Source organism: Dromiciops gliroides, chromosome 4 (assembly GCF_019393635.1).
Source record: "Dromiciops gliroides isolate mDroGli1 chromosome 4, mDroGli1.pri, whole genome shotgun sequence".
NCBI lineage: Eukaryota > Metazoa > Chordata > Mammalia > Microbiotheria > Microbiotheriidae > Dromiciops > Dromiciops gliroides.
The window spans coordinates 487192291-487206885 of record NC_057864.1 but is presented as its reverse complement, the minus strand read 5'-3'; the positions used below and the strand labels follow the sequence as shown (position 1 = coordinate 487206885).

At 38.1% G+C, this 14595-nt stretch overlaps 1 protein-coding gene across 1 annotated transcript in view; it reads right to left on the bottom strand.

Moving 5' to 3' along the window:
• LOC122754473 overlaps positions 1-14595 on the bottom strand; it is a 32037-nt gene that overhangs the window by 12688 nt on the left and 4754 nt on the right. The window contains exon 5 of the mRNA XM_044002952.1: positions 11545-11640. Coding sequence (XP_043858887.1) covers positions 11545-11640 — 96 coding nt within the window. The remainder of the gene's footprint in view (positions 1-11544; positions 11641-14595) is intronic.

Sequence of the window (14595 nt, the reverse complement as noted above, 5' to 3'; positions counted from 1 at the left end):
AAGCCAGTATGATTAGATCATAGTGTTTTTGAAGAACATGTGCAATAAAGGGGGAAAGGTAGGTTGGAACTAGGTTATAAAAGGCTTTAAATGCCAAAGAAATAATAGGGTATCACTGGAGTAACTGCATTAGAGAATAGCTGAATAAATTATAGTGTATTAATAGAGATGAAAAGAAAAAGAGTAACAACAAAATATTTTTAAATACACTATAGAAAGAAGGAAATTCAGAAGGGGACACAAACAGGGAAGAGTTGCCATGTTCAATTTAATATATGGTTTTATTTGGGCATAAAAAAGTTACAAGATTGAAATAGTCCTAGTAGCCTATGGCTCACATTCCAGGGTAGCAAAAGCAAATTCACAGAGAGAAAGAGGATAGGAGGGAAGGAGGGAACCATGTATGGCAAGATGATCAAATTGACAAATGACACAAAGCTAAGAAGGAAAGCTAACAATATAGGTATCAGCTAGGATTCAAAAAGATCCCAAAAGGCCAAACCAGTGGGCTGAAACTAATAATTGGAAATATAATAAATATGTGCAAAATTTTACATTTGGGTTCAGAAATCCATCTCTGCAAGGGGAAAAAAAGAAGAAGAGGGGCATGACCAGACAATTCACCTGAAAAATATCTGTAGGTTTTAGTGAACTTTAAGTTCAACATACATGAAACATTTTACATAACAACCCAGAAAGCTACAAAGACATCAGACTTCACAGATTACAGGATGAGAACAGTCAAAATCCTGTCCAGGCCAAAGCACATGTGCAGTACTCTGTTTAGTTCTGAGTGCCATATAATAATAAGTGTACTGAGGAGCCAGAGAACAAAGGAGGCTGGCTAGCATGTTCAATGGTCCTAGAATGCAATTCCATAGAAAGCATGGTTGAAATAACTAGGGATCGTTAGCCTGGGAAAGACTTTCTTTTTTTTTTTTTTTTTTTAGTGAGGCAGTTGGGGTTAAGTGACTTGCCCAGGGTCACACAGCTAGTAAGTATTAAGTGTCTGAGGCCGGATTTGAACTCAGGTACTCCTGACTCCAGGGCTGGTGCTCTATCCACTGCGCCATCTAGCTGCCCCTGGGAAAGACTTTTTAAAAAATAGAACCTGGAATTTCATGGGCATATTCTCAGATCAACACCTTGACTTAGATCACCCAACCTATACTTGTTAGAGGCAGGAGTGCAACTGAAGTCTACTAACCCAAGGCAAGCTCCCCACCATTATGTGACATTATTCTAGAAATCCCAGTGATAAATAAGACAAAAGAAGGAAATTAAAGACAAACACCAAAAAAGAGGAGACTATATGATTGTGATGGAATATTATTGTGCTATAAGAAATGACAAACAGGATGACTCCAGAAAGGCCTGGAAAGACTTGTATCAACAGATGTATAGTGAAATGAGCAGAACAAGAGGAATGGTATGCATGGTGACAGCAATACTGTTTAATGAAGAACTGTGAAGGATTTAAATATTCTAAGCAATACAATGATGCAAGACAATCCCAAAGAACTAATGATGAAGCATACTATCCACCTCCAAAGAAAGAACTGATATTGATTGAACACAGACTGAGGCATGCTAGTTTTCACTTTCTTTCATTTTTATTCAAGTTTTCTTATACAAAATGACTAATATGGTCATGTTTTACATAATTTCACATGTATAACCTATATTTGATTGCTTACCACCTATGGGAAGGAGGAGAGATAAAATTTAGAACTCAAAACTTTGAACAAAAATGTTTATCATTTAAATTTTTAATTTTAAAAGAGGAGACTAAGTAAAGTATCCCTTTGCTGATAATATAATGGTCTATTTAGAAAACCCCAAAGAATCAGCAAAGGAACTGAGATAATAACATTAATAAAGTAGGATAAAAAATAAATCTACAAATCAATAACATTTCTTTTTTTTGTTTTGTTTTATTGTTGTTTGTTTGTTTTTAGTGATGCAATTGGGGTTAAGTGACTTGCCCAGGGTCACACAGCTAGTAAGTGTTAAGTGTCTGAGACCAGATTTGAACTCAGGTACTCCTGACTCCAGGGCCGGTGCTCTATCCATTGCGCCATCTAGCTGCCCCCAAATCAATAACATTTCTATACAGCAATAATAAAACTATGAGTAAGTATTAAAAGGGAAAGTTCTAATTAAAATAAATATATAAAGCATAAAATATATGAGATTCAATTTCCAAAGGTACACACTTGAGACTTAAATACATACAATTCCAAAACATTTTAATAAAATCAAGAACTCATATTTAGGTCCATCCAATAAATAAAAATATGGAAACTGCCTAAATTAATTTATAGACTTAGTATGCTTCAAATAAAATTACCAAGGGGATGCTCTATTGAGTTAAACAAAATAAACAAAATCACTGGTATTCATTTAAAGGAACAAAAAGTTCAGAATTTAAAGGAACAAAAAGTTAAGTTAAGAAAAAATAAGAAAAAAAATTCTGAAAGGATAAATGCAAATGGGACCTTTCTTTCCAGTTTTGACCTCCATGGGGTAGCAGTGAGAAGAACTCTTAGTATAGAACTATACACATTTGTGTCACTTTCCCAGGTGCCTATGGAAAGTCAGGCAAGTACTGTTGATGGAGCTGTGAATTGATCTAGTCATTCTGGAAAAGCAATTTGGAATTATGCTGGAAAAGTGACTAAGACAGCTATATCATCTGATCCAGAAATTCCCCTGTTGGGCATATACTTAAGATGAAGAAATGGTATAACACACTTTGGTATATTTAACACATACACCAAAGTATTTAAATAGCATTTTTGTTATAACAAAGAACTAGAAACAAAATAGATTCTCAATAACTGGTAAATAGCCAAGAAAATCATGGTACAAAACTGTAACATATAATTACTCCACTACAAAAATCAGTGAAACAAATAAATTCAGAGAAGTGTTGCAAGATTTATGTGAACTGATGCAGAGTGAATTAAGCAAAACCAGGGATAAAAAAGCATATCCACAATATAAATGGCAAAAACAAAAAATGTATCATTTTGGGGGGGAGGTGTATATAGATGTTTATTTTAAAATACACACATATATACATAATACTTATGTATATATACATATACACATATATGTATATAAAATAAAATTCTATATACACACATTTTGTGGGTATGTATTTTTGTGTTTCTGCATATAAAAATAAGCATATATACATACACACTACATTGTGCATGGATACATGTATGTATTCACACATACATGTATACACGCACACATAATGATAATGACAAGAAGAAATGAGAAAATTAACCTCCCTCTTTTTGTAGTGGTGAGAGACTCTGGGTGTATAACACTGTATATACAGTACTGTAAGGGTCAGCTAACATTCTGGGTAGTTTTCTGGACATTTATTTTTAAATTTCTTTTTTATACATTATTGTAAGGAATGGTTCATTGGAGAGGAGAGGAGTAGGGAATATATTTGGAAATGAAAAGGATGCAAAAATAAAAGGAAAATAATTTTTTTTTGTGAGGCAATTGGGGTTAAGTGACTTGCCCAGGGTCATACAGCTAGTAAGTGTTAAGTGTCTGAGGCCGGATTTGAACTCAGGCTTTCCTGACTCCAGGGCCTGTGCTCTATCCACTGTGCCACCTAGCTGCCCCAGGAAAACAAATTTTTAAGAGGTATACAAACTGGCAAACACCACAAAAAAAAATTGTTTAAACTACCAAATAATCATAAAAAACAAATTAAAAGAACTCTGAAATGTAACATAAAATCCATTAAATGAAAGAATTATAACATTTGATCCTGGAGATGTAAAGAAATAGACACGTAATGAGACAAGTATAAGAGCTATAAAATGATGTAATATTTTTTGAATGAAACATAGCAATCAATCCAAAACAAGTGCAATTAACCTGTTCATACCTTTGGATTTACTGATACCAATATTAAGGGCAGAGGTATCAAATTTGCTGGCTCCCACATGCCATAATTGGGAAATATTTAACAAAATGAAAAAATACAATATGATATAGCATATGTCAATTTGAAGTTTTTGTTTTTTGTGGGGCAATGAGGGTTAAGTGACTTGCCCAGGGTCACCCAGCTAGTAAGCATCAAGTGTCTGTGGCTGGATTTGAACTCAGGTCCTCCTGAATCCAGGGCTGGTGCTTTATCCACTGCACCACCTAGCTGCCCCATTTGTTTGTTTGTTTGTTTTTTTAATTGATTTATTTTTAAATTTTTTATATTTTTGCGGGGTGATGAGGGTTCAATGACTTGCCCAGGGTCACCCAGCTAGTAAGTGTCAAGTGTCTGAGGCCGGATTTGAACTCAGGTCCTCCTGAATCCAGGGCCAGTGCTTTATCCACTGTACCACCTAGTTGCCCCTAATTTGAAGTTTTCTAAGACAATAATGCAGCCACAGAGAGAACCTTTTCTATTTTAGTTTAACACCACTGGTTAACAGTATATCCTAAGAATGATAAAGACTTCTCCCTACAAAACTGTTCATAATGGCAGTATTTATAATTGGAAAACTTGGAAATAAGCCATGTATCCAACAAGTAGAAAATTACTAAATCAAATTTTATGAACTAAATTACAATTGTGCCAAAAGAAATTATAAATAAGCATATGAAACAATATGAGAATATATATAAAATTGATACAAGCATGCCAATCTTGTACATTAAAAATTCATGTAATTCTCAGGTCCCACCTCAACACTTATCAGATTGGCAAAGATGACAAAAAGGGAAAATGACGATTGATGAAGGCATTGCTAGAAAATTTTTACAAGAAGATTGTTGTTGGAGCTGTGAAATAATCCAGCCATTCTAGAAAGCAATTTGAAACTATGCCAAAAAAATTCACTATGCATACCTTTTGATCTAGAGATACTGCTAAGTCTCTACCAGAAATATATCTTAGAGGAAAAGGACCCATATCTAAAAAAATTATTTTAGCAACTCTTTTTGTAGTAGCAGAGAAGGAAACTAGTGACTGTTCATCAATTGGAGAAGGGCTGAACAAATTGTAAAATAAAATAAAATAAAAATGTAAGGAATATGTTTACTGTAGGATAAGAAAGGGTAAAAGGGATGATTTTAGAGAAAACCGAGAAGACTTTATGTACTGACACAGGGAGAAACAGAATCAGAACAATTATGGAACAATGACCTTATAAAGATAAACAAGCCTTTGAGAATTCTGATCAATGACTAACCAAGAGTCCAGAGAACCAATGATAAGGTCTGATACCCACCTCCGGATAGAAAGGAAATTGATTCAAGAAGCATAATGAGATGTACATTTTCTGACATAGCCACTTGTGGGCATTTGTTTTACTTGACTATGCATATTTGTTAAAAGAGTTTGATTATTTCATTTTTCTTTTTTTCAATGTGGGGTGGTGTGGAAAGAGGATTAGGGATAAGTTTGGGTGTGGAGAAAAGAAAGAAAAAAGAATCACTAAAGAAATTTTTAATTTACAAAAGAGGACGAAAGGTAGGCAAGAAAGAATCTCAGAAAAGCAGTATAACTTTAAAGGTTACATACATGGTGAATTTGTTTTATTTTCAAAGGGAAGAGCAAGCTATATACATCATGGAGATTCACACTTTCCTATGCAATCCTCTTTTTCTGTTCTGTGTATATGGAGATGCTCACTTTGGTATTTGTCAAATTAAAAAATATATATACACACATACATGTATGTGTATACTTATATGTACATATTTATATATAGTGGAAAAAGTCACATGATCTAACTTCACTTGGGCCCTCACCACAGTAAAGCAATCCTTTTATTTAACCTTAATTCTCTCCACAGAAACTCTTCCAAAACTCCTCTCTCCTAAAGCCTCTCACGTCTTCTCTCCTTTCTCTCCTCACCCCACTCTCCAGTCCATTAGTTAAGGATCTTACCTCTTCCTTTACTCAGAAAATTAAGGTCATTAGACATAACCCCTCCTCTTTTTCATCTCAAAACCCTTTGAAACATCATTCTCTCCCCTTTTCCTTTCCACTATTCTTTTAAAATAAGGTGATCCTGGGGGCAGCTAGGTGGTGCGGTGAATAAAGCACCAGCCCTGGAATCAGGAGGTCCTGAGTTCAAATCTGACCTCAGACACTTGACACTTACTAACTGTGTGACCCTGGGCAAATCACTTAACCCTTACTGGCCCACAAAAACAAAATAAACAAACAAACAAAACAAGGTGATCCTCTTCCTGACCAAGGCCAATCCATCTACATGGATACTTCATCTCATTTTACCTACCTTCTCCAACAGATTGTGACCTCAATCATTTCTGCTCAGATCCTGAATCTCTCCCTATCTGCTAGATCCTTATCAACTAGCCTTGTAACATGGTCAAGTCTCCTAGTCCAAAAAAACAAAAACAAAACACCTTCTCTAAAAACCCTTTTAAGTCCAAAAACTTCACTCCTTTTCTCAGTCAAACTTAGAAATGCTTGTCTCCATTCACTGCCTGGATTTCCTCTCCTCTCACTGACTTTGCAAGCTGGCTCCGGCTCTCATCACTTAACTGAACCTTTTCTCTCCCAAGTTGCCCCCAAATCCCAAGACTGCCAGGTCTGCTGGGTTTTGTCTCAGTCTTTATACTGCCTCTGACATTGCTGATCCCTCTCTGTCCTCCCTGGACTTTTGTGACACCAGGACCTCTTGTTCTCTCACCTCTCTGAATGCTCCTTCTCAGTTTCCTTTGCTGGATCATTCTTCATAGCAGACTCCTTCTGCTCCCCAGTCACTGGGGTTCCCCAAGGTCCCGTGCTAGGGCCTCCTCTCCCTTATGTTCTCTTGGTAATTGTATCTGCTCACAAATACAGCCATAATATCTAGCTCTATCTCCCCCCAGCCCAGTCACTTCTCTGAGCCTCAGCCCCATATCAACAAATGCTGACATGACCTTTCAAACTGCATGTCCCAGAGATATCTCGAACTCAATATGTCCAAAGCTTTGTTCTCTTTCCTCTTAAACCCATTCCTCTTACACACTTCTCTGTTCTGTAGAAGGCATCCCCCAGTCTTCCAGTCTCCCAAATTCATAAGCTCCCTCAATGAAGATAATCAATTACTTGTGTGATCTGACCATTTCTAGCTTCACATCCTTCTTTCTGACACAGCCACGATCCCAATTCAGGCTCTGAGAACATCTTCCCTAGATTAATGCAACAGCCTCCTAATGGGCACACAACGTTTCAAGTGTCTCTTCACTTCAGTGAGTAAATAAGCATTTATTAAGCACCTACTCTGTTTGAGCTACTGTGCTAAGTGCTGAAGATACAAAGGCAAAATATCTTCCTTTAACAAGCTCCCAACTAATGGGGGAGACAATAAACAGGCAAGTATGTACAAGCAAGTTTATCTACAGAACGAAGAGGTGAGAATTAGCAGAGGTAATGTGCCAGAATTTAAGAAGGATTAGGACAAATCCAGCCTCAGACACTTGACACTTACTAGCTGTGTGACCCTGGGCAAGTCAGTTAACCCTCATTGCCCCACCACCACCCCTAAAAAAAAGAATGCTGAAAGGCACTGACAAGTACCCAAAATCCCAAATTGAAGGGGGAAATGAATTCACAGGAAAAAAAGAGGGCTCAGGAAAGGTCTCCTGTAGAAAGCAGGATTTTAGCTGGAACTTGAGGGAAGTCAGAGATGAAGAGGAAGAGAATTTCAGACATGAGGGAAAGCCAGAGGAAATGCCTTAAGCCAAGAGGTGAAGGGTCTTGTTCTGAGAAGAGCCAGGAGGTCAGGGCCACTGGATCAGAGAATACAGGAGAGAGGGGAAGAGGACAGATTTGAAGCAGGGAGATGTCCAACCACAAGACTCACCTAACCCATACCCTACAATTCCACTTCTAACCCTAATTCTCTTTCAAATTCTACCATTTCTGACCCTAATTCTGTTTCACCAAATCCTGCCTAGTTAGGTACCTAGAATGTAGTAGGTGCCTAATAAATGCTTGTTGCCTGACTGCAGAAAGCAGAACCAGAATAATATATACATACTAACTACAACTATGCAAAAAAAATTAGAAAAAGTCCCACAATTTCAGAAAAAAAATATACAGAGGAAAATCATTCAAAAGCCTATACAGGGGCAGCTAGGTGGTGCAGTGGATAAAGCAGGAGGACCTGAGTTCAAATCTGGCCTCAGACACTTGACACTTACTAGCTGTGTGACCCTGGGAAAGTCACTTACTCCTCATTGTCCCGCAAAAACAAAAGAAAACAAAAAGAAGCCTATACAGATGTAACCAGGACAAATGTCTTCTATTTTGTCATAATTAATCTACACTTACAATAACCTGTATGTGATGAAGTTTATAGATTGCTGTATAATCACTTTAATATTACTTGCTATGCATGTTTTAAAATACATCTTCATGGTAGCTAGGTGGTGCAGTGGATAAAGCACCGGCCCTGGATTCAGGAGGACCTGAGTTCAAATCTAGCCTCAGACACTCAACACTAGCTGTGTGACCCTGAGCAAGTCACTTAGCCCTCATTGCCCCACCAAAAAATAAACAAATAAACAAACAAATGAATAAATGAATGAATGAACAAACAAATAAGATAAAATGTATCTTCATTTATATCCTGTTTTTACATTGCCCACATTTTTCAACTTATTCCAGCAGTTCAGTAATACTAACTAGCATACTAGAAAAGCCTGACTTTCTATGCAGCGCTCCACATTCCTGGGCCCAAGAAGCCAAAGGGAAACGTCCTTTATCATTGGTTGTCCTTCATGCCTGCTCAGAATGCTCCCCCTACACATTGCCTCTTGGCCTCCCTTCACAATTCAGCTCAAATCCTACCTTTTTCCCCTTCCCCTCTCACCAAACAACTGGTGCCTTCCCCATGAAATCACCCCCATTTATACTGTATAAATCTTTTTTTAAAATTAAATATTTTTCTCCAATTACATGTAAAAACAACTTTTAACATTTGTTTTAAAATTCTGAGTTTCAAATTCTTTCTCTGCCCCCTCCCCTGTCCCTTCCCCCAGCAATGAAAAGGCGAGCAATTCGATATAGGTTACACGGTTCAGTCATGCAAAACATATTTCCATGTTAGTCATGTTGTAAAAGAAAACAGACCAACTTCCCCTACCCCCCCAAAAAAAAAGTCAAGTAAAATAATGAAAAAGTATGCTTTGATCTACATTTAGACTCCATCAGTTATTTCTCTGGAGATAGCACTTTTCATCATAGGTCCTTCAAAACTGTCTTAGATCATTGTATAGCTAAGAATAGCTAAGTCAATTCATACTTGACTATCATACAATATTGCTGTTACTATATACAATGTTTTCCTGGTTCTACTCATCTCACTTTGCATCAGTTCATGTAAATCTTTCTAGGTTTTTCTGAGAGCATCCTGCTCATCATTTCTTTTTTAACTCATAAAAGTATTTTGTTATTTTCCAGTTACATGTAAGGATAGTTTTCAACATTTGTTTTCATAAGATTTTTAGTTCCAAATTTTTCTCATTCCCTCCTCAAGACAGAAAGCAATCTGATATAGGTTATAAATGTATAATCACATTAAACTTATTTCTGCATTAGTCATGTCATGAAAGAAGAATCAGAACAAAAGGGAAAAGCTCAAAAAGAAAACCCAAAAGAAGTAGAAACAGCATGCTCATCATTTCTTATATAGCACAATAATATTCCATCATAATCATGTATCACAACTTGTTCAGCCATTCCCCAGCTAATGGACATTCCTTCCATTTCCAGTTCTTTGCCACTACTAAAAGAGCTATCATAAATATTTTTGTACATATAGGTCCCTTTCCTTTTTGTTTTTGATTTCTTTGGGATATACTCCTAGCAGTAGTATTGCTGGGTCAAAAGGTATGCATGGTTTGTTTCATGCACCTTTGGGCATGGATCCAAACTGTTCTACAGCATGGTTGAATCAGTTTACCACTTCACCAACAGTGCATTAGTGTCTCAATTTCCCCACGTTTCCTCCAACATTTTCATTTTCTGTCATATTAGCCAATCTGATAGGTATGGTATAATATCTCAGAGTTGTTCTAATCGGCATTTCTCTAATCAATAGTGATTTAGAGCATTTAGTCATATGACTATAAATAACTTTGATTACTTCATCTGAAAACTACCTATCATATCCTTTGACTATCTGACTCAGTTATCTATTTGAGAAATGAGGTCTTTATCCGATAAACCTGCCGTCATAATTTTTTCAGTTATGAGTATTAACTATTTCCCTCCATTCTATGTTTCCCTATTTGACCTCTCTCTCTTTGCACCCTGTCCATCCTCAAGTACTTTGCTTCTGACTTTTACCTCTCCCGATCCCCTCACCCCTTTCCTTATCCCCTATCCCTCCTACTTTCCTGCAGGGCTCAGCTGATACACTGTATAAATCCCATATATAAAACAGTGATTTGCATAGTGAGTTTTTTCCATTACAACATGAGTTCCTTGAGGGGAGAAGACCCGGATTTTGCTTTTGTTTGTAATCCCCAGTGCTTGGCATGGTTCCTAGTACACAGAAAGCACTTATTATATATTTGTTGCCTTACTGATTTTACTTGACATGCTTCAAAAATAACAAAGGCTGGGAGTAAACAAGGTCACAGTGGCTTTTAGAAACACAAGCATACTGATGCACTCTCATTGGAGCCATTAATTGGCCCAATTATACTGGAAAACGATTGGAATAACCCAAAGAACATGACTAAAATGACCTTATGCTTTGACCTAAGGATTCTACCCAAAGAAGGTCAATGACCAAAAGAAAGGCCCCAGAGACACCAAAATACTTAGTGTTATAGCAAATTTGTAGTAGCAAAGAAGTGGGTTTTTAAATCTAAAGACTATTAAATGTGAAATTACTTTTTAAAAAACACATTAAGGGGCAGCTAGGTGGCACAGTGGATAGATCACCGGCCCTGGAGTCAGGAGGACCTGAGTTCAAATCTGGCCTCAGACACTTACTAGCTGTGTGACCCTGGGCAAGTCACTTAACCCCAATTGCCTCACACACACACACAAAAATTTAAAATAATAATAAAAAAACCACTTTAAATGTTATTATATATACATACATACGTATACATATACATATATACATATATGTGTGTGTGTGTGTGTGTGTGTGTGTGTGTGTGTGTGTGTGTGTGTGTGTGTATATATATATATAAAACCTATATCATATTACCTGCTGTCTAGGGGAGGGGGGGAGGGAGAAAAATCTGAAATTGGAAAGCTTGTATAAACAAATGTTGAGAACTATCTTTACATGTAACTAGAAAAAAATAAAATACTTTTATCAGAAAAAAAAATAACACATTAAAGAAAGAAGCTACATCTCGTGCCCTGAATCAGGGCTCAAGTGAAAGATGCACCTTAGGATAGATGAGCTCTTCACCATAGGCCTTGGGTCCTTTGAGGAGAAGCCACTACCCAACTGTGCAAAGATGCAGCCACCTAACTGATGAGAGCAGATGCTGTTTGAATTGACCTGCTTGGCCTCAATCACTCACCTGGACAAGGGGCTCTGGCAACGCGTTCCTTTGACTTCCGTGGAGTTTCTCTTCTTTCCAACAGGGAGATCACATCCCCTTTGGAAACAGGAAGCCCTAAATGTAGGGAGAAAAATAAGAAAGTTCTGAGGACAGCAGGAAAGCTACCTGAGAATTCAGTTATATCCATGGAAATGAGGAGGTAATACAAAGACCTCTGAAGCATACTCTGATATTCCCAGAGAATGCTCTCATTTTGGCTTAAACCCATCCCATGCTAAAGGGCAAGACCTTCGAATGTATCTCCACTGAGATCTGGGTATCTGAAACAATCAAGTAATAGACACTAATGAAAGCCCTTTTATAGAGCAGCCGCTTGCTGTGTGCAGGATTGTATAGGCAAAGACAAAACCAAGTAATGGTTGTTCACAAAGGGCCTTCATTCTGTTTGGGGAAATACCATGTACACGTCTAAGCAGATGAGGATCAATACAAGCTATTTCAGAGAAAAGGCCTCATGGAGAAGGTGGCATTTAGGGTCAGTTGTACAAAGGTCTGGGAAGAAAAGTGGAATCTCTGATGGGGGTAGGGGGGGGATGCCACCCCCATCAGAGGTCTGTAAAACATGACCTCCAGACTGTGAAGGGCTTTGAAAACCAAAAGGGATTTTATGCTTCATTTAGAAGCAACCGGAAGCCATGGCAGCTTCTTTTTTTTAAATAATAAACATTTTTATTTACAGTTTTGAGTTCCAATTTTTATACCTTCTTCCCTCCCCTGCTCCCTCCCTGAGGCGGTAAGCAATCACAGGTGCATCATACATGTGCAATTATGTAAAACATGACCATATTAGTCATTTTGCACAAGAAAACTTGAATAAAAAAATGAAAAAAAGTGACAAATCGCCTGCTTCGGTCTGTTCCATCAATATCAGTTCTTTCTCTGGAGGTGGATAGCATGCTTCATCATTAGTCCTTTGGGATTGTCTTGGATCATTGTACTGCTGAGAAAAGTTCCTCATCAAACAATATTGCTGTCTCTGGACACAGTGTTCTTTTAGTTCTGTTCATTTCATACAAGTCTCTTCAGGCCTTTCTGAAATCATCCTGCTTGTCATTTTGTATAGCACAGTAATATTCCATCACCATCATATACCATAGCTTGTTTAGCCATTCCCCAATGGATGGGCATCCCTTAGATTTCTTAGCCACCACAAAAAGAGCTGTTAGAAATATTTTTGTACAAATAGGTCTTTTTCTCTTTGGGGGGATGTCTTTGGGACATAAACCTAATAGTGATATTGCTGGATCAAAGTATGCACAGCTCTATAGCCCTTTGAGCATAATTCCAAACTGCTCTCCAGAATGGTTGGATCAGCTCACAACTCCACCAACAGTGGATTAGTGTCCCAGCTTTCCCACATCCCCATCAACATCCAATATTTTCCGTTTTTGTTATATTTTCATGGCAGCTTCTTGAGCAAGGGAATATAATGGTCAGAGCTGCAACCCGTGACTTTCCTTGGGTCTTTTTTTTTAATCCATTAAGAATTTATTAAATATTTACTGTGAGCAGAGAATGGTGCTGGGGGAGATACAAAGTCTAACTAAGACATGGCACTTGCTTGCCTTATGTCATTTTCAGTCTAGGGGAAAAGAAATTGAGGCCAAGTGCTTGGAAAAGACTGTCAAGAAGAGGGGGAAGGGGGGCAGCTAGGTGGCGCAGTGGATAGAGCACCGGCCCTGGAGTCAGGAAGACCTGAGTTCAAATCCAGCCTCAGACACTTAACACTTACTAGCTGTGTAACCCTGGGCAAGTCACTTAACCCCAATTGCCTCACTGAAAAAAAAAAAAAGAAGAGGGGGAAGGGGGGCAGCTAGGTGGCGCAGTGGATAAAGCACTGGCCTTGGATTCAGGAGGACCTGAGTTCAAATCCAGCCTCAGACACTTGACACTTAACTAGCTGTATGACCCTGGGCAAGTCACTTAACCCTCATTGCCCTGCAAAAACAAACCAAAAAAAAAAAAAAAAAGAGAGAGGGAAGGAAAATTTCTTGGAGCAAACATTCTCTTGACTCCCTGAGGAACTTGAGCAAGAATTTTTGAATCGAGGGTCAAGGGAGGGCCTGAACCAGATTAAAATATAACTGAGAGGGGCAGCTAGGTGGTGCAGTGGATAGAGCACCGGCCCTGGAGTCAGGAGTACATCCAGCCTCAGACACTTAACACTTACTAGCTGTATGACCCTGGGCAAGTCACTTAACCCCAATTGCCTCACTGAAAAAAAAAAAAAAGAAGAAGAGGGGGAAGGGGGGCAGCTAGGTGGCACAGTGGATAAAGCACTGGCCTTGGATTCAGGAGGACCTGAGTTCAAATCCAGCCTCAGACACTTGACACTTAACTAGCTGTATGACCCTGGGCAAGTCACTTAACCCTCATTGCCCTGCAAACCAAAAAAAAAAAAAACCAAAACCAAAAAAAAAAAAAAAGAGAGGGAAGGAAAGTTTCTTGGAGCAAACATTCTCTTGACTCCCTGAGGAACTTGAGCAAGAATTTTTGAATTGAGGGTCGAGGGAGGGCCTGAACAATATATATATATATATATATATATATATATATATATATATATATATATATATATATATATATATATATATATAATATATATATATATATAATAAAACTGAGAAACGTCTGACAAAAGAAATAACAATACAATAGAATATAAAGAATACTAATTTGTGGTTTTCTAAGTCAACATATGAGCAGCAGGGATCCCTTTCTATTGGAGTTTGACATCAGTGCATACCAGGGAGGGACCTTTCAACTAAGACCAGAAAAGAAGCCAAAAAGGATCTGGGACTCTTAACATCTCATCAGCTCGAGGGGCTGACGTCTCTAAGATCTCCCTCTTCTGCCCCAGTGTGGCTGCTGCTCTCCAGCCTCCCACCTCCTTCGAACATCCCAAACTGGACTTCCAGCAGACATGCCCAGAACACGCCTCATTATCATTCCCCAACACCTTCCCTGTTACCTGAGAGGGCACCACCCCCCTCCTAGTCCCTCAGGCTC